A 19074-nucleotide genomic window follows, 5' to 3' on the forward strand; every position below is an offset into this window, starting at 1 on the left:
GCCGAGGGTGGTGATGCTTCGGGTCCAACGCTTCCCGCGGGCGTTCAGAGACGCGCAGGCGACAACGGTACCGCTGGTGGTAGCGCGTACAGCGGTGCTACCAGCGATGTATCGGGTGGTTCGGTTGTCAACTCCGCGGACCGCGACGGTACGATTGGCAACAACGGCGGAAGTAAGTTATTTTTCAGCGTACGCTCAAAATGCTTGACTTATCACCCTCGTTGTAGACACCGCCGGCGGCGCTGGCACAACCTTCTCTGGTGACGCCGATGGCGGTAACGGCAACGGCCTTGGCCCCGGCGGTAACGCGTACACCGGTTCGTCGGGTCCCGCCACAGGCGGCAGTGTGTACAACTACGGTGGTACCATCGACAACGCGGCGGACTCTAGTGAGTACTTCACTGATCTTGTTGAGAGGCTAGTAGTGACTTTGATTCCTCTAGACGCTGCGGGTGGCGGTGGTGTCAGCCAGACTGGCGACGCTACTGGTGGGAGGGCTTAAGGATGTGTTCGGTCGCAGAGGATCTTCACGGCGTTTCATTGTATCTATCAGGTGGTTGACATCCTATATCAACGTTCTCTAATGCGTACAATTCGCAATCACGAAGAAGCACGAATGTGCACATATTCTGTTCATATGTGGTGCTCTCCATTTGGCCGTTGCGCTCTGCTTCGTACCCTTTCCTGTGAGCCACGAAAAAGGATGCACCCAGCAGTCGACGCTAGTATGGTTATATGATATTGATAATTACTGCGACCACTCACTCCGCGAAACGGGCACCTTCGAGATCGCCCTCGCCTTGTACCGCGCCGCCGCCGAGGAAACACATCACGACTTGCACTGATGCGCAGCCCGCGGCGCTGTGCGGTCCATGGGCGAGTTCGCGAGTTCGAGGCCGTCGCGTTGGCGGGCTCAGCAAGTGTTCCGGCTTCTCTGATGTGTTTCTGACTTTGGTATTTCGATCCGTTTCCTCTGTCCGTCATCCCGCGCTCGCGGAGTCGCAGCTCATCGCGATTGGGCCGACGCTCACGACGCTCGGGTTCGACGCGTTAAGCAATTTCTCGCAGCGCGCGCTGTCCAAGTGATCGCGTCGCGCGCCGCTCTGCGCCATGCCAGTGGTACTCTACGTTCGCTCGCAAATCCCGCCGCTGACGCCTCCTGTCTCGACGAACGGGTTCCCTCTGGTCTGCGTCTCTCATGTATATATACGTGGAATGCGCACATCTGCCGTTCGTATATGCTGCTTTCCATCTGGTCGTTACGTAGCTCTTCTTCTGACCCTGCAGTACCCATTCCCCGTGAGTCACGAGAAAGAATGCACTCAGCAGTCAGTGATGGTATAGGAATATTCGATATTCGATGCACATTGATGACATTCATGAGTCGTCTCGGGGAAGTGTCCATCCTTGCTGGAGCCGTCCGACCAGATTCCCGACCGGTCCCGACATTCCAGCTTGGCTCTTGAAGCTTTCCAGGAAGTTCTTGATGAGCTGGTAATCGAGCTCCTCCTCTCCATCCTCTTCATCGCCCTTGTCAAGTGACGCGTGAAGCTCAGATGCCATGGCTGCCTCGATGTCTATATCCTCGCTCTCATTTTCGGCCTTCCCCTTCCCCTTTCCTTTCGAGGCCGAAGAACCAGAGGCGTTTGCGCCGGTACGTTCACCGCGCCCACGCGCAAGCTCTTCGTCCATTGCTCGCATCACAGCCTCGAAGGAGTTGAGTGTCGGGTCGGGGTCGACTCGCGAACGATCAATTCCCTGTGGCGGCGACGATGGGCTCGGTGCGGTGCTGGCTGCATGCTTGTTCGTCGCAGTTCCGCGAGTAGGTACGAACGCTATCGTGATCGGTATCATCAGCACATGTTACACGCGAAAAGCATGGGGACGTACCGCCTCTTTCGCTTCTTTCGCGCAATATATCGTTCCACTGCTCATCAGTGACTCCTAACGCTTGCCGGGCAAACTCGATGAACTCCTCTTCCTCCTCGGCCATGTCGATCTCTACTTCGCCCACGACCTGCGGGTGCTCGTCGTCCTCTTCCTCGTCTGCGTCGCCCTCGTCTTCGTCGGTCTCGTCGTCGGAGTCCACCCCGTCGTACTTGTCGCGCGGCAGAATCGGGGGTCGGATTGGCCGGGCGGGCACGGTCTCCGGTATTCGCGTGGTGCCGCTGAGGGAAGGCAGCTCTTCGCGGAGCTCCGTGTCGAGCGTGACGGGCGCGGTCCGCTGCGAGTTGCTGTGGAAGCTGGCGGGCATTTTGCCGTATTCCGACGGGTCGATTCCGGGGACGAGCTTGTCCATGGCCTCCTGCCGGGCCTTGCGCTGTTCCTCGCTGAGGGGCGAGGAGGCTGGATGAGGCGCGTCCTCGTCTTCCCCGTCGTCCTCGTCCATGGCTTCATCATCGTCATCGTCTGCATCGTCGCTGTCATCGCTGTCGCCTGCATCGGAGGCTTCACTATGAACAAGCTACAGAGTTAGCGCGGTCGACGGTCCTGTTGAGAGGCCACTTACTCTGCGAAGCGGGCACCCTCGAGATCTCCCTCGCCCTCCACGAAGTCCTCCACCTGCTTTGCAAGGTCCTTCAAGCGGGCAGCTTGCGCCTTAGCGATGCGCTCTTCCTCATCCTCCGGGGCGTCGACGTCCATCCTGTCGGAGGCTCTGCCTTTTCCCTTGTCCCGGCTCGAACCCGCGGTCTTTTCGAGCATGGCGTCGAAGTCGGCCGCGTCAACGTTCAGCCAATCGTCTGAGTCTTCCTCTCCGGAAGGTAGCCCGCGGTGGTCCGTATACTGGACGATGGCGGCCTGGACGACGGTGGCAAACGACGGGCGAGATGCGTCACTATCACGTATGTCAGCGAGCAGAAACGAATGCAGCGTCATAGTTGCACTTACTCGTCTTTGCGTGCGGCGACAAAGGCAGACGCGGCTTGATTTTCAAGAGCCGTCCACTGCTGGGATCCCTGTAACTCGCCCTTGAAGTAGCCTGCTGCCGAGAGACACTCGATGTACTGGGTGTACTCGGAGTTTCGGCGTAAGTTGTCCTTGAGAGCGTCCATCTATCTGGACATTAGCTCAGGGATATCGTGGTGCAACAATACGCTGTACGTACGGATGCCGGGGAACCGTCGAAGTTGGCGGACAGCGCGTCCTTGCGGTTCTTGCTCTCCTGGTACAACATCTCAAAGCCGCAGGCCTACACATGTGGCTGTCAGCAAGCTTCACGACAACACGTACTGCGTGTATACTGACGATTTTCATCCCGACGTCTCTCCAGCGCCACTCCTTTGAGCCTTCCTTCTCGGACCACCGACCAAATATCTTCGGCGGGTGAAACTTCTGGCCGACGAGCTGTGCGTAGGCCGTCCGTGTCATCCTGACAGCTGCGAGCGCTGAAGGTTCGGGTGGGAAGCGGGCCATTTTCTGTGCAGACTGGAGTGATGTGAGCACTATGCACTGGTGCTCTTGTGGAAAAATCATACTCGAAGTTGTAGGGCATCGCGGGTGTAGAAGGCTTCGACTGCCTTCTGCACCAATGGCGGATTGACGGAGATAGCCTTGGCGACATCAGCTGGCAGGTACGCTTTCGTTACATGGATATGCTGACGGGAAGCCGCCGGATACCTAGGTAGAATTCATAAGTAAACTGCGCCGGGCCGGTACGAACCATAGCATACCCAGATATCCGTTTCCACACGGTCTGCTCGACTGTTTCTGGCGCTGTCGTCCGAGCCAGAGGATCACGAACAAGCTTCACTGCGTCGTGCGCGGTGATGAAGTCTTCTCCGTCTTCATTCTCGTATAGCGCCTCCTCATCCTCGTCGCCTTGATGTGGAAGATACCGGCGGCGGTGCGTTTTGCTAGATGGTGGAGAGACGTGTGAGAGTGGAACGAGGTGTATGCGTGAGTTATGGATCCAGACCTAGAGTGCGCTTTGAGTGTATATCAAGATGCGTGATTACAGAAACACGTACCCTGTTCTCCGCGTTCGAGGGGGAGACCCACGAGGGGAGTTCTTCGGCGGCCTCGATGAGCAAAAACTCTCCGTCCGAGTCCCACACACTTCCTCCGACCATGAGTATATGCATGAAATCTGAGCGGGTTCGTGACATACCTGGCGGCGACATCCCACTTTTTTGTAAGCTCGCGGAGGAGCCAAACGGCGCACCATTCGTCGTCTATGCAGTCTCCGACGCGCATCCTGCCCTCGAGCACCCAAGAGTCCTTGTCGCCCTCTGGGTCCGGGGCCACCTTGAGCTCGAAGGAGTCACGGTGCCAGAGGTGTTCAGGTAGCAGCGTTTGCGTGTATTCGATCATGAGCGTGGCGAGGGCGGTGGCAGAGACGCGGTCTGTCTGGTCCTGGGGGAGGTACAGGCAGTACTGGAGGGTGTCCTCCGAGATTGTCGGAGGACGGTTGAAGATGTCGTTGACGGACACCATCGCGTCCGATGGGGTGCTGCAGTATACTCGAGACCAGATGTATGAGCTGGATGTGCTACGGGGGGCGCGGATGGAGGAAAGTGAGTAAGCCCGAAAAGAGTCGCAGTGCTAGAAATCTCGGTTTCTGCCCCGCGTCATATCACGTGGTGCGACGCTCCTTCCTTTCCGGGCACCGCGCCGCCGTCGAGGCGTCCGGCGAGCACGACTTGTCCGCCAACCACATCGCGACCGCACACGATGTCGACGGCTTCGCAGGAGAGGAATCTCCTCGCCGTGATCGGGGATGAGGTAAGTGTTTCTGTCTGGCGCGCGTACGCGTACTGACCATACCAGGACACGGTAACGGGCATGCTCCTAGCGGGTATCGGCAACGTCGGTCAAAACCAGAAGAAGAACTTCCTCGTCGTGGACAGCAGTGCGTACATATCACCCTTCTTACTTCCAATTAGGAGACTCAATGGAATATACGTGTCCACAGAGACGCACGTACCAGCCATCGAGGCCGCCTTCGAAGAGTTCACCCAGCGGAAGGATATTGCGATACTCCTCATCAACCAACACGTACGCATACACGATCAAATGTATGGTGATGTATACTGAGAGCTAGCACCTCAGGTCGCAGAGAAGATCCGCCCCATGGTCGACAAGTTCCAAGAGGCATTTCCGGCGCTGCTCGAGATCCCTTCCAAGGACCACCCATACGGTATGTACTTGTAGAGTTCGTATGTCTCCGCTACTCACGCTCCCATCCAGATCCCAGCAAGGACTCTATACTCAAGCGCGTACAGAAGCTCTTCGGAGAATAAACGCCTCAATACTGAGCCCTCCGCCACCCTGGACGCTTTGCATCTGTATTGTATTAGATTCGATACATGTACAACGGTCGTATACCCCAACCGTGCCGTCGACAGTATGAGCGGTGAGTGTTGACTACGAGAGACATAAAGTACGTGCTTGTCCCGGACTGCCTGCGATCGCAGATGGGACTACCGGTACCACCGCACTATTGGTTCCGTCTCCCGCACACCCTCTGTTCTGTGGACGAAGACTCGACGCGGATTCCTCATGTTGGAGTCTGAAACATACATGTTAGGGTCAGGAACACGGATATGCTAGCACAACACTCACTAGGCATGTCGATGAGCAGGTAGCGGAACTCGTAGTGTCCCTGATCGTTCTGTGCAGCATGACATCATTAGTGAACATATCCCCTGCCAAACTCTCATAATACACACCATAACCAAGTCCGCGTGCACTTCGCCTTCCGTGAGTGCAGGACCGTTCCAGGCTTCCGATGAAGATCCCGCAGAGCTCCGCGCAGTGCCCTTGATCCCCGAGAACAAGCCGGTAACAGACGAGAGCCAGCCCTTCTTCTCCTGCTCCTGCTTGTGCTCCTGCACCGGCATAGGCGGGGGCTTCGCCCGCGCGACCTCTTCCCCGCTCAGGAACCGGAATGCGCTCCTCCCCATCTCCAGAACGGCCTCCGCTCGCCTCTCCGCCTCCTCCTTCACTTCATCCCATGACATCCCATGCAGCGCGGTCACCTTCTCTTGTGCTTTCTGTGCGGCGGTCGCAAAGAAGCCTTCGTCGGATTCCAAGAGTGACGGGGCAGACCCCGGTGCGCGCCCCTGGACGTAGAAGTTGAGAAGCATGTGTTCGCGGCCCTTGGAGTCGACGAAGATCTGTGAAGATACATAGTGGTTTCGGTGCCGCGGGCGGGAGACTGTTGGTGGGTGGTTGTGGAAGACCAGCGGTTCTTGCAAGTACTGGTGCACCTACGCCCACAGCCAGTATAAGGAAACATACACTTATAAGTGAGAAACATCACATACCTGGGGAGATGCTTTAATGAGGTCGCACGCCTTGTTGTACAGCACCGTAGGGGAGTTCCGCGAGAAGAGCTCGGACGTGAGGGCGTATATGAGCACGATCGAGAGGCCCGCGCCGGCAAGGATGACCGCGAGGTTCGTCGTGCGCGCCGTCGTGCGCATTACTGTGCACCATGATCAATCTTCCGTTCAGACACTCTTCACGAGAGATGTTAAGCATATGAACAGTGACGCACCTTTCCCCCCGGCGCTCAGCTCAGACCACTTCTTTTCCGGGGGCACCTCATCTGCGCGAGGCGGCGTCAGGCCCAGCTGGAACGGACCCGCCGAGTCCTCCCTGCGTGATGATCGCTGTCGCCCATCGAGTGCGCCCGAGAGGAGGGATGCAGCGGTGGGCTTACTGCCCGAAGCAGATCCTTGGGGGTTGACAGTAGCGTTCTGCGCGTGCGTGGCGTAGGCCCGCGGAAGGACGACGATCCGAGCAGAGCGCGTCGAGGATTTGCAGAGTCGCAGAGTGAGATGGATAGCGGTTCGCGCTCGAGGGAGGTTCATGGTGGGCTCTGCGCAAGAGCAGTGGAAACGCTCTCAGTTTCGCCGAAGCGCGGGATCCTTCAGTTCGATCTTCGACGCGCGGGGCAGACCACGTGCGCTTCGGCGCGTACGACGGATACAGCGCGATTCCAAGGACCCGACCAAATTGGCTGAAGCGCCCGCCCCTAGAGACCAAAGCCAACCCTAGAATTAGGTTACGAGACCATTTGGGTCGCACGTGATCTCATCGGGACCCCCTTCGCGACTTTGTGGACGCGCTCGACAGGTGCACAGGAGCCCGAAGAACTCGCAAAAATTTGTATTACATTACCACAGACGTTATAAATGTGTAGAGGCTCATTTCAACCCACTTGGAAGCTCTCGGCGTGAATTATTCGGGATATAGAGCCCCAGGAGAGCCTGGTCCTAGGCTATCCTTGCTATATGTGCACAGATTCGCGGCGGCGCGCCGCCGCGAAGCTCCAAAAATAACAGACAGTCTCTCCAGTGAGGTTAAAATACATCTCAGGATATCTGAGCCCTGTTTGCGCGCGAAACATCACTCAAATCGTGCACCTCCTCGAAGGTGATCGTGGAATAGGCGCCCATACTCGTTCAATGCGGCGGCGCGAGCCGCCGCGAAGCTCCCGCAATTTTAGACCATTTTATCTTAGAATTTGCATGTATGTAAATGAGATATTGGTACAGCGGACGCAGTACTCGCGCGGGGGACGCGAGCAGGAGGGACTGAGTGCGCGCCCTTACACCTACTGAACGCGCCTTCGGCGCGTGCGACCGTCACGCCCTGGGCACCATATATGGGCCGCTGCGCGGCCCGTCTCGCACCGTCCGAGCCCTTGGTATGACTAATTTTCCCGTACGACTCACATATTCGCCAGAGGGGAACAGTCACCAGGACGCGTCCGGGATGGAGACGGTACTACAACGAGGAGCATGGGATCAGGTATAAGTAGTTAGAGGATGTGATTATGGAGGCGGATAAGCTACTTGTACATGTAAGGTAGACGGAGCATTCCGGATTACAGATACTCCTTGACATATTCCACTACGGAGTCCTTCAGCTGTACTCAAGTCAGTTCGCGACGCGCAGAACACGAACACGGTTTGGGCTTACCGGCGGGCTGAGACCTTTGCCCTCAAAGTACGTCAGGACAAATTCACGCGCCAGCCAATCGCTCTGGACGGAACCCAGGTCGCGCACGATGAGGCTTCGCGGCTCTTTGGGCGACGGCGCGGTGATCAAGATGTCTAGCGGAGAATGCTTGCCAAGTGGGGTGTTCGGGAACATTGACTTCAGCTTGCGCAGAGGTGACTGGATGGCAAGTTCCTCTTCAGAGGTAAGCTGCTCCCGCTTCTTGCACAAAATCTGGCGCGCTTGCAGCGCACGCATGAACCCGTCCCTCAAATGACTGTATGACGTTGATCGCGTGGGGACTGAAGGAGACGTAAGCTGCCGTAAAGCCTTCAGCGTGGACTGAAGAGCTCACTAATGCGTAGCACACAAGCAGAGCTCTTGACAATGTATTCAATCTTCTCCTCAGGAGTCGCGTCTTGCGGTATCTTCGTAAAAGGTTAGTGCAGAGGAGTCGGTGATAGTAAAAGGAACGTACTGTTGCAAGTTTGGGGTTGGAGAGGTCGGCGTAGAACCCTATGGAATACACCTTGATGCCGAGGAATGACACAGTCCGCACTCCAAGTCCCACAAGAGTAAAGGTTGGTAGCGGCGCCTTCGACTGAATCTTCAACGTCGTAGGAAATGCGATAGACGTCGCGGGGTCAACTGTATTAGTGTAAGTATAGCGAGAACGTGACATTCGCCAGTGTCCAAGAACGCACCGCGAGTCTCTTCCTCTTCTACGGGTGCAGGCGCTGCCTCGCCATCGAGATGAACAGTCGGATTAAAGGTCAGGCCAGCAGTAACCGCAAACGCGGATCCCCAGAAGAGTGCAGAAGACGTGAGAGACTTCCGCTGGTGTAATGCAGTTCTGGCGAGAGCAGCTGAGCGCGAGCCGAACCGTGAGGACGCAGATGCCGAGAAAGTGCGGCAGCCCTGAACAGCACTACGCGCCAGCCTCGATTGAATCCAGCTCATAGTTGTCGACGACGTCCTCGGGAGTAGAGGGAAGAGATGTGCGCGGCGGGAGCTTGTGGTGGCAGTCTGGACAGAGTCGCGACGCGCCCGGCGGGAGTCCCGATCGCGCGTCTGAGATGGGATCGGGCGGCGGGGCACGTGGATATCGACGCGCAGGTCAATGGGCGCCTACGGCGAGTCTGGGGTGGGTACGCGTCGCCTGCGTCAGTCAGAAACCGCTCTCGCTCGCTCTCTCAGCCTCCGCATCCTGTCCCTGACCGCCCGCTGCGGTCCCTGTACGCGTCAGCCATAGACTCGTAAGCCCCCCAGGCCGCGCATATAATCACACACCCAGGTTGGTCGCTTCTCACTCCCACTCTCATTGCCGCTGCCATCCGCTCACGCCCGCCACAATGGACAGTGTACACACTCTAGGCGGTTTAGATTTTTCTGCGCTCGCCACTAGCGACTTTGGAATCATGGACGACGACGAGGTCTCCGTGCCCGATTCCCCCTCCTCGGAGTCGGGCACGCTCTCTCCCGGTGCGCTTGAGAAGCAGCGCGCCTCTCTCCAATCGTACCTCAATGCCCTCCCATACGAGTGCGAGTCCTCGGAGCAGATGCAAGCGAAGCTGGAGAATATTGTAGGACGTATCTGCATCTGCGCCGAGGCCAAGAACTGGCTCGTGCTCACTACCTGGGACGGCATGCTCCAATGGTATGTTCAGCCACAGCTACTTTGCATTACGTTACCCACCTAATATATTATACGCAGCTGGCTGCTCATGCGCTATCCCATGTCCAAGCCTATTCGCGCGAAGCTCACTCGCGTTTACTTCGAACTGTGCCTTGTACCGGGCATAGAGCCTCGCGTCATGCGGAGCTGGGCAGACATGCTCTCCCGTCTCATCTGCAACAAGCCAGACAGCCGGCGTAAGCTTGACGCCGCAGACTTGCAGCTTCCTTGGCAACCCCTTTGGCGTATGCTGCAGAAGGAGCTCTGGCCTAAGAAGAGAATGCACGACTCCTCGTATGTCAACGTGGGTTCATCATATAGGTCAAGACTGACATAATATGCTAGACGGAACGTCGTTAATATCCTCCTCTTCGTCGCGGAGCAGTGCAGACGTTACTTTCCTGTCGGCGAGGTCCCCGAGATGTTTGCGACGTTCTTGCCTATGTTGACGAAGGACGTGCGTTACGGTCATTTAAGCTGTCTGGGGCGCCTTGATTGCTCATCCATTCCACGCAGACGGTGCTCACCATGATTCCCGTCCTAACATCGTTCCTTCCGCCATCCCACAGCCACACCTACATGCCTATGGTATTCAAGCTATGGGAAGCATTCAACTCATCTGTCATAGACGACAGGTTCATCGAGCTTTGCGGAGAGTTGTCCGAGGAGCATGTTGCCGGACAGTTCAGTGAATACGGTGCAGAGGGTGCTGCAGAATGGAAGACCGTAGGTATCTGGAGCGAGGCTGAGTGGACGTTCCTGATCGGCAAGACGTTGGGTTCCATGAGTGAGTCAAACTGCGGCATGCCCAATCGTATATATATTGAAATATCTTGACACAGATGTGCCTGTCGGAGCTACCAGGGTATGCTCACAATTCAACAGGCTTGCACATATCCTGATTATGTCGCATAGGGTGCTAGTACTACTGCTGGACACGCTGATAGCATGGCAGACAAGCAATCCCTTCGCATCAAGAAGCTGATCAACCGAAGCAGTACGTGGTTCTAGCGAAGCGACAGGCTATTTGGCTAACAAGGGTTCGCAGGTGCTCTCGCCAAGTTGATCGTATACTCGCTTTCCTTAGACGGACCGGTCCGCGACAACGGTAGCAACGGCGGCGTACCCTCATCTGAAGGGTTTGTTGCCGGCTCCAGGGCCCTTGACTCATTAGACAAGCTCACTACGAGTGTTGAGTCGTTCTTCCATCCTTCCAACTATGGCATTTGGAGCTTGAATGTGAGGAGACTACTCCTTTGCCTAACCGTCCTATTGACCATACACTGTCAGCTCACTCACTTCGTGCAACGCCTGATGGCTGAGTTCTCGAAGAGGTGGAAGGAGGAACAGCAGCCGAACTGCAAGACCCCAGTGGTATGTCCAGTTTATCGAGTGTATGGACGCGAGGATATGAATCTTGACCTTGAATACCATACAGACACGGCGCCTGACGCCCGAGATCCGACGGAACTTCATTCTCGTTCTGCGGACACCAGTGCTGCTCTCCATGTTCTCCAAGGATCCATTCACCATCAGCTACTCACAAGCGGCGATCCGCGCCATGGCCCTGCTTGAGCCTTCGCTTGTCATGCCAGAGATTCTTGAGCGGGCATACAGCGGCCTTGAGGTTGTGAACGAGACTCACCGGACGACCTCCGTCATGACGATGTTGTCAGCCGTCGCACTTCCTCTCGTGAGCGAGAAGATCTACCTCGGCGGACAGAAGCACATTGTTCCATTGTTGGAATTGTGCATCCCCGGCATTGACCTCGTAAGCACAAGTATTGGGGAAGCCTTAATGAACACTTTGGTTAAACTTGCTCCCCTCAGAACGATCCGGTCAAGACGATCTGCGCTACGATGTTCATCACCTCGGTCGTGCAGCATATCAAGATCGCCGACGTCTCAATGCACCAATATGGCGTGGACTTGTCCAGCGATGCACCATCCGAGGACATCATGGACGTAGACCCCGCCACTGAGCAACGACTCCCCTCCGGCGTCGAAGGACCCGGAATGCCCACTCTTAGTCGAGAGGAAGAACGTGCTCTGGCACGCGAAAGCACCGCTGCCTGGGCAGACTGGGTAACTTCACTCTTCCGACGCGTGCTTGCGCTGTTCGAGAATCTCCCCGAGGAAGGCGGCAAGAAGGGGACGACGGGTGGCAAGATGGAGGAGGCCGTTCTCAAGGCGATCAAGGGCGCCTTGGACACCGTGTGCCTGCACCTGTCCGACCCGCTCTTCGACCTAGTGCTCAAGCTCGTTTACGAGTACGCGAGCACGAACGCCAAGTCGAACGCCGTGCGCGCATTCGGCCAGCTCGTATCGTGTCTGGCGCGTGCGCGCCCCGAGAAGACGGTCGATCGCTTCTTCCCGTTCTGCCTCGCGCAGATCCAGGAGGAGCTGAAGCACGGCGCCTCAAGCATCCGTACAACGTCGACGCACGAGGCGGTACCGTCCGATACGACCCTGCACTGGAGTATGTACAACGACCGTCTTCTCTGTATTGCCGCCGCTGACCTGGGATTTAGACATGTCTATTCTCCGCGGCTGCTTTGGCTACGGCGGCGAGGCGGTAAGATAACGGTAGCTTTGCGTCCTCCGCCGACTGCTAATAGCTTCCGCTGCAGATCCTGAAATACAAAGATCAGCTGCTCGGCCTCATGGCACTACTAGTCGAGAAGACGAAGAGCGAGCGCGGGTACACTGGGACTGGCCGCTTAATCAACCGCATCCTGCATTCGGCCGCGACGATCTACACGCTCAACGCTCGCTACGTGAATCCGGATGAGTGGGACTCGCCAGGTTCGGATAACATCTGCGGACGTGTTGTCATAGGTCTTACACAATTATATTATCTCTCTAACAGAGTTCAACCGAAACCTAACCAGCCAATGGGGCAAGATGTATGACGCAGACGACGTCGAGGTCGTCTGGCATGGTACGTAACTCCCACCCCGGACTGCGCGAGGTGCTGACTGCCGGCAGTGCCGACGCGTGACGAGATCGAGTTCGTGCTCGAGATCTTGGACAAGATCGCTGCGCCTGCGCTCGAGAAGGTCGAGGAGTTGCTTCAGACGGTCGGGAAATGGGATAGCGTCGCTCGGAATGATTTCTGCCGGTGCGTGTGGAGTCCAGGTACAGAGACAGACACACTGACCCCATCAGCCAGGTACCTGCATGCGGCCCGCTCGGTATGGGGCGGATTGCCGACGTTCCTCTTGCAGGGCGCAAAGGACGTCGTGAACCCGTGTCTGAACGTAGATATCGAGGTGCCCGAGTTGCTAGTCATGCCGCTTGACGTCAAGGCGGGCTTCGTGCTCACCGACCCGAGCGACCCGCAATACCAGCGGGCCGCAGCACACCGCCTGCGGTATGGCAAGCTCGTCCATCGCGCAGCTGACGTCCTCCGCAAGGAGAGTGAAGGCGAGGACCACATCGACGCCGTCATCGGGGTGTCGCGTGCCATTGACGTCTACTTGCTCGAGTATGCGATCACCCGGAGCAACTTCGAGAGCTTGACGAAGGCCTACCGGCAGGCTCGCGAGTATGTGAATTGATTATTAGGCGGTGCAATGGCTAACATGCAGTACTACAGCGCCAACCGTAGCTGGCCCAAGCAGAAGGAGAACTCACGAGTAGTGTTCCAGAAGCGGGCGCAGGTCTACAACGCTGGACGGCTCTATATGCATGCGCTCTATCGCAGGCGGGACTCACTAGACGACCAACTTCTCGAGGACCTGATCGAGATGTCACTCTCGCCATACACGAGAGTGCGAAGGTATTGCAAAGTTCATACAGGTACTGTCTAGTCATTGACGAATTTCATCCTGACAGACACGCACAAGCTGTTGTCCACAATGCTTGCGGGGTGAGCTGCCATTTATTCGTATGCGATATAGCAGCCTGACATATGCACTATAGTATTTCGTGCGGTCAACAAGATTTACGCTGCCTTATGTGTTGCGTGCCTTGGAGAAGAAGAACGACCCCGACCGCATGAAGGGTGCGCTTTACATCCTCTGGAACAAAGGGACGGCAGCATACGCACTCGCCGGTAAGAAAACATGCAAGTGAAGTAGCTCTCGCGACTGAATAATTGCCGTAGATATCAACTACCATGGTCAATATCTCGTAGCGTTGTTGGGTTGCCAGCACGAAGAGAAGGTATTGCCCTGGTTGTTTGATGGGGGAGCCGAGCACTGACATCGCATATCCAGCCTTCTGTGCAGAAGCTCGTCGGGAACGTCGCCCAAGACGCCCTCGTATACCTCAATGAGGAGTCTTGTCACACTGACGCGTTCACCGAGGACATCTCGGGCGTGCTGCGCGCCTTGGCTGACTTGCAGCACGAGTTTTCCGCTTCTCTTGTCGATCCGCGTATATTGCAGCAGGCTCTCTTGAAGTCCAACGCTCGGGTATCGCTCAAGAACCAGAGATATGCTGAAACAGTCCGTCGTACTGACTGGTTGAAACATCTCATAACTAATCAGGCTTTTGAATAGGTGACTGCCGTCCTGGAGCTGGCCGAACGGCCCGCGACCCATGTGAGGACAAAATTTCGTGACATAACTTGCGCCATTGCTGACGATGTTGCAGTGGAGATACGTACAATTCGCAATACGATTCCTCTACGGGCTCCTACGGAGGGACTTCGCTCCGCCGCCGGCGGTAGCAGCGTTCTTCCTCAAACAGAGCATCAGTCCTCACACCACTATTCGGGTGACAGCGCAGAAGTAGAACACTCATAACATTGGTTATCGAAATACGGCGAGCTAATGATGTATACACAGGGCCGTTGTCAAGGTTTGTGCGCACGTCAAGATTCGGACTTTCTCCCAGTCGAGCGACCAGCTCTGGTTGGATGAGTGGGAGAACCCCCTGAAAGTGGACATCCCCGTCGACGACCCATCGGTGTTCATGCGACAGCATGCCCAGCCAGGGTACCCTGCTGGGCAAGAAGGGTATGTTATATTGTTACAGTTTGAGCATTGTTGTGTTGACATTTTCATAGGGATCTTCGTGTTGACAAAGTCGAGACAGGTTTCTTGGTCTGGACGTCGACGGTAAAGGGGTATCGAGCAGTACCGGAAGGACCATCACCCTTCGCATGGGAAGAGGCGTCGCGGCCTGTTCTTCGCGCCATGAGCGAAGTCATGAACCAGGGGAACTTCTTCTCCGTCCTGGCACTACTTTGGGGTCAGGAGTCCATGAAGAACTCCACGACGCCGGAGCTACGTGCTGAGAACGTGACGTTCATGAAGTCGATCGGTATGTCATTCAACCTCCAGCACGATCAGGAACTAACCAGAAGCACAGCCAAGATGTTTGAGAATGAGCAGCTGCAAGCCATTTTGGACACGATCGATCCCCTTCTCGCAGACGGCGACCGCTACAAGCAGCGATCCGGTGCCGAGCTATTGGCTGGGCTATCGCGAGGTATGCTCCGCGCCACGATGTTTAGTGCAGTGTTCATTCTTCCCCAGGTTCGAAGCATTGGCCTAAGCAACACGCGGACTACTTGTGGTCATGGATTGCGTCTAGACTTGATCGAATCTACGCCCAGATGAAGCCTGACACCGTCTCCTTCTGGGAGAATCTGCTCAGCGTACGTATCTCATACCCTATTGCTAGGCTAAAGTCTAAAAATGGTACTCCAGGAACAACTCGTGGACCGCGATCCCCGACGCACTGCGCCGTTGGTGAAGTGGATCCTATCTCTGCCTCAGGAGTTCCACGGGGATTCCGCATTTGCGAGTACGTCATTCTACCCCTCTTGACTATAGAGTGTAGCTGACAGGGCTAAAGTGAGCAAGTCGTTGTCCATCTTCAATGTTTTGGTCGATTGCCTTGATCTACGGTTCCTTCCTTTGGCCGACCAGTACATCAACCTATTCTTGGATAATGCAAACACCGGCTATGCTGAGGTCTGTAACTTCCACGCTTACACTCAACAGAGTACTCATTATAAAATCTGGCAATAGATTCGCTCGCAGATCGCACAGAACATTTACGCCATCATCAGCATCCAGTGGAGACCAGTATACCCCTCTGCGCATGACTTCATCTCCGCTTGCGCATCATCGCCCGATCCATTCCGCATCCGGTACGTATCCTCGTGCTTTGTTCATGGCTGCGTCCTCATGTTATCACAGACAGGCGCGGTATCTAGAGCGCATCTCGCAGATCGTCAGTCAATTACCGGCTTGGCGAGAAGAGCGACTGCCGCCACCCCGAGTAAGCCAATCGCAGTACGATAAAGTCGGATTGACGAGTATGTCTCTCCCCCTACGTATTCGGTCCACGTTGCTCATGAATTGGACAGTCTTGCAATGGGTGTGGGATTTCGCTCATGGTCCTCAAGCGCCTCTGATTTTCCCCTACATCATCGTCTTGCTGTACGAGCCTCTTGTTTTCGATCGTCCGTAGTTGTTGACGGCATACATAGCCCCGAAATCATCCGGATGTCTGAGCTCAACGACAGCTCAGAGTTGCAAACGTACAGCTCAGCGGTCCTATACGTCCTTTCTGCTGTGACTCCTCCGCCGGAGTTCATCGAAGTCATCGCGGACAACTTCATCAACGCGATCAAGTCGTCGACTGTGAGTAGACCTTGACGGTATCAGATTACAACTGATCCCCGTCTCATAGTCATGGCGTATCCGAGTGAACGCGTTGCCGACTCTCATCGTCTTCTTCTACCGGAATTTATTGAGCATGTCGGGCGACCTCGTGTCCAGGCTCATGAGCGTTCTTCTCGAATGTCTATCCGACGAGAACATCGAGGTTCGGGAGATGGCTTCCAAGATGCTGTCCGGAGTTGTGAGATGTTCTCAACGCCAGAGCATTATCCCGTTGAAGGTGGGAATGATCGGTAAGAGCAAGGTTGCGCCTAACTAATTGCTTCTCTAGGATCGCTTCGTCAACACGCTTCGCCGAACAAGGATGCCCAAGCGAGGCGACCCTGCGTACCAAGACTCTCTGCGATCTCTGCACTCCGCCATTCTCGGCATCTGCGCGTTGATCGAGAGCTTCCCGTACTCCGTGGAACCTTGGATGCCGCCGCTCACCGATGGTAAGGGATTTGCACCGCTGGAATCAATATAGCTAATTTGTGAGTCCAGTGTTGGCCAATCACGCTACCGACCCATTACCGATATCGAAGACCATTCGCAAGTGTGCTTCAGAATTCAAGAAGGTGCGTCTCCACGTAAAGTTGACGTGCTTGTCTGTGTCAATCCGCTCATTCTCTTCTTATGATATCTGCAGACGCATCAGGTGTGTTCCGTACCGGAAGGGCGCATGTCCGGACGACTAATGAGGCTTAATAGGACACATGGCACAAAGACCAGCTTGCGTTCAACGAGGACCAGCTACAAAGTCTTTCCACGATGCTCGTCGGCACGTCGTACTGTACGTCGCTCCCGAGATTCTCCTACAGCGTCGATCATACTAAGATCATTTGCCAGATGCGTAATCTTCATGTTTTGTTGTTTACATTCGCACAATCGTACAAAGCTCTGTATCGCTTGCTTTGCATCGCCACTACTGTTTGTATCACTACGCCACAGCTACGAATACGAATTCATTATCCGATCTTCAACGCTCTGTGTTTCAGTGGCGTGATTGGTGGACGGAGATCACGCACGCGCACTGCAATAACTGCTAGCCTCTGAGGACTACCGTGAGAGCATCGACAAATTCTGCACTGCATGGCGGCGTGGGTAATTGTCCGGGCAGATGGTCCCTGAAATGGCGCACTGGACGGCGGAACCGCACGCTTGCGTTCTTGAATATCAGACCGGCGGACCCAGGCGCTGTCGTATCGAGGGGTGCAGTCGGATGCCGTAGTACAGTAACACAGCACCGGATGGTGGCGCCGACTTCGACTCGGACGCAATAAACATCCTGGTCGTTCACACAGACGGGGACTGTACCCGCGTTCTCTCAATTAGTGTATAGTTCACAGGATGCATATACGCTTATGTGACTCTGGAGTGAGAGTTTCTTCGGGCGGAAAGGCGGCGAACCTGTCTCGTTCAGACGTATGCGGTCCCGCACGCGGGATGCTCATATGCAATGTTTTGGTTAGGCTGGACCCACAGGTCTGGTATCATCGACGGACAAAATAAGTAAATGGGTGTGCGACCGCCTACAACACGGAAAGCACGGTCACATGTAGTTGAATGCGTTTTCTACGAACACTTCTGTGGTCGCTCGGGCTGGAAGCTGGGCGTGCGCCCGCGCCAGTAGGGCATCGGAAGGCCAGGGTATACCTTCAAGCAAAGTTTGAGGGGATCGAAGGGCGTTCTGCTATGGGCCTATGAGCGACCGAGGCTGCGAAGGACGGAGAAGCTCTTTGGTTAACGTCACCACGGCCTGGGATGGGCAGTGTCTTGGCTACCTCTGTACATATAGAGAAGCGTAGCGTTCTAGCAGATCTGCGGCACATACTGATACCCAAACACCTGGCACGGCGCGCGAATGAGGCCGAGAACAACCGTACAAGCTCGAGCCGCGAGAGCGGTCACGGCAGCCACAGACTCGGCTCGAGACTCGAGACTCAACACCGAGTGCTACTGAATGGCCAGATGGCGTTCGTACCGAACACGCGCACAGTGAAGCTCGGTGCGCCAATGCCACGGTGTCCAGACGGCCTCGCAGCGGCTCATGCTAGCAGCACAGGGGCGACGGCGACAGGGAAGGTGCAGATTGACTGGCCCCGCCCCGCTTCCCCCGCTTCCGTGGAACGGTCCTCCGCGGCCGGCCCTGGCGCGCGCGCGGGCACCGACCACACCCAGCGGGACACGTGCATGGGGGGCGTCTCCGTGATCAGAAGGCCAGCATGCGGCGGACGCGAGGCTGTCATTTGGAGGGCGTGACCGACGGCGCAGATCAGAGCAGCCCGCAGCGCGCTGGGGGCACGGGCCGCGGCCGGCTCTTGGTCTTGGGGCCGGGGGGACCTTCCTTGGAGGTAGACTGCGGTAACGGAGGACGCGCGAACCTGATGAGCGCCGCGGGCGAAGGAGTCATCGTTCGCGGATGCGCAGAGAGGGTTGTGGACTGGCGACTACGTCGGGCGGCGGGGGAATTGAGGGGACACAGCAGTCCGGAGGATCGGCGGAGGGCACCCGCGATGCTGTCGCGTATCAGCACGCCAGAGTGGGACACTCGCCTCCGCAATTACCACATACACGGGTCCTGCAGTGCGGGGCGGATTCCTGGCGAGCAGGAACCATGGGGGAGTCAGTGCGAGTTGCGAGGGAAGGCTGCAATAAGAGGATGCTGACGTCTTTGGGGGCGTGCGCTACCTCACTACGACACGTAAACGCAGCCGATGATTCGCCTGAGATACAAGGCTGCGACTCACGACGTTTCTCCACCATGCCGGGTGTGGGCTGCGTAGGGGGCATATCGGCGTGGAGAGAATTTTCTCCCGTCTGCAAAAGGAT

General features: G+C 56.3%; 4 protein-coding genes across 4 annotated transcripts; 1 reads left to right on the plus strand and 3 right to left on the minus strand.

Moving 5' to 3' along the window:
• Positions 1-1343: 1343 nt before the first annotated feature.
• On the minus strand, positions 1344-4434 carry TRAVEDRAFT_68316 (SGT1-domain-containing protein; the record flags this gene model as incomplete). Its single annotated transcript, XM_008034761.1, has 10 exons — positions 1344-1835; positions 1891-2453; positions 2510-2836; positions 2890-3053; positions 3107-3190; positions 3247-3426; positions 3477-3618; positions 3672-3916; positions 3969-4056; positions 4109-4434. 10 exons carry the CDS (start codon positions 4432-4434, stop codon positions 1378-1380), a joined length of 2577 nt encoding a protein of 858 aa, XP_008032952.1. The 3' UTR covers positions 1344-1377.
• A 221-nt stretch (positions 4435-4655) lies between these two features.
• On the minus strand, positions 4656-6820 carry TRAVEDRAFT_68318 (uncharacterized protein). The gene is made up of 9 exons (XM_008034762.1): positions 6500-6820; positions 6267-6427; positions 5670-6209; positions 5563-5611; positions 5188-5509; positions 5050-5137; positions 4913-4995; positions 4768-4849; positions 4656-4722 (listed from the first exon to the last, which is right to left on the minus strand). Exons 1-5 carry the CDS (start codon positions 6813-6815, stop codon positions 5421-5423), a joined length of 1155 nt encoding a protein of 384 aa, XP_008032953.1. The 5' UTR covers positions 6816-6820; the 3' UTR covers positions 4656-4722; positions 4768-4849; positions 4913-4995; positions 5050-5137; positions 5188-5420.
• A 968-nt stretch (positions 6821-7788) lies between these two features.
• TRAVEDRAFT_25676 (uncharacterized protein) lies at positions 7789-8960 on the minus strand. The gene is made up of 4 exons (XM_008033654.1): positions 8652-8960; positions 8426-8595; positions 8303-8375; positions 7789-8249 (listed from the first exon to the last, which is right to left on the minus strand). The coding sequence occupies exons 1-4, from the start codon at positions 8905-8907 to the stop codon at positions 7888-7890; spliced, it is 861 nt and encodes a 286-aa protein (XP_008031845.1). The 5' UTR covers positions 8908-8960; the 3' UTR covers positions 7789-7887.
• A 165-nt stretch (positions 8961-9125) lies between these two features.
• Positions 9126-17217, plus strand: TRAVEDRAFT_158912 (ARM repeat-containing protein). The gene is made up of 39 exons (XM_008034763.1): positions 9126-9241; positions 9308-9604; positions 9662-9916; positions 9968-10079; positions 10139-10409; positions 10465-10487; positions 10538-10619; positions 10671-10861; positions 10913-10996; positions 11061-11393; positions 11453-12101; positions 12154-12197; positions 12253-12427; positions 12492-12563; positions 12611-12743; positions 12795-13169; positions 13221-13403; positions 13460-13493; positions 13547-13679; positions 13731-13789; positions 13843-14073; positions 14128-14169; positions 14222-14358; positions 14416-14586; positions 14637-14893; positions 14942-15061; positions 15109-15230; positions 15283-15379; positions 15431-15549; positions 15607-15728; positions 15778-15896; positions 15948-16020; positions 16071-16224; positions 16274-16483; positions 16535-16697; positions 16747-16820; positions 16892-16900; positions 16954-17035; positions 17092-17217. Exons 2-39 carry the CDS (start codon positions 9366-9368, stop codon positions 17097-17099), a joined length of 5757 nt encoding a protein of 1918 aa, XP_008032954.1. The 5' UTR covers positions 9126-9241; positions 9308-9365; the 3' UTR covers positions 17100-17217.
• Positions 17218-19074: the final 1857 nt, after the last annotated feature.

Source organism: Trametes versicolor (assembly GCF_000271585.1).
Source record: "Trametes versicolor FP-101664 SS1 unplaced genomic scaffold TRAVEscaffold_1, whole genome shotgun sequence".
Classification (NCBI taxonomy): domain Eukaryota; kingdom Fungi; phylum Basidiomycota; class Agaricomycetes; order Polyporales; family Polyporaceae; genus Trametes; species Trametes versicolor.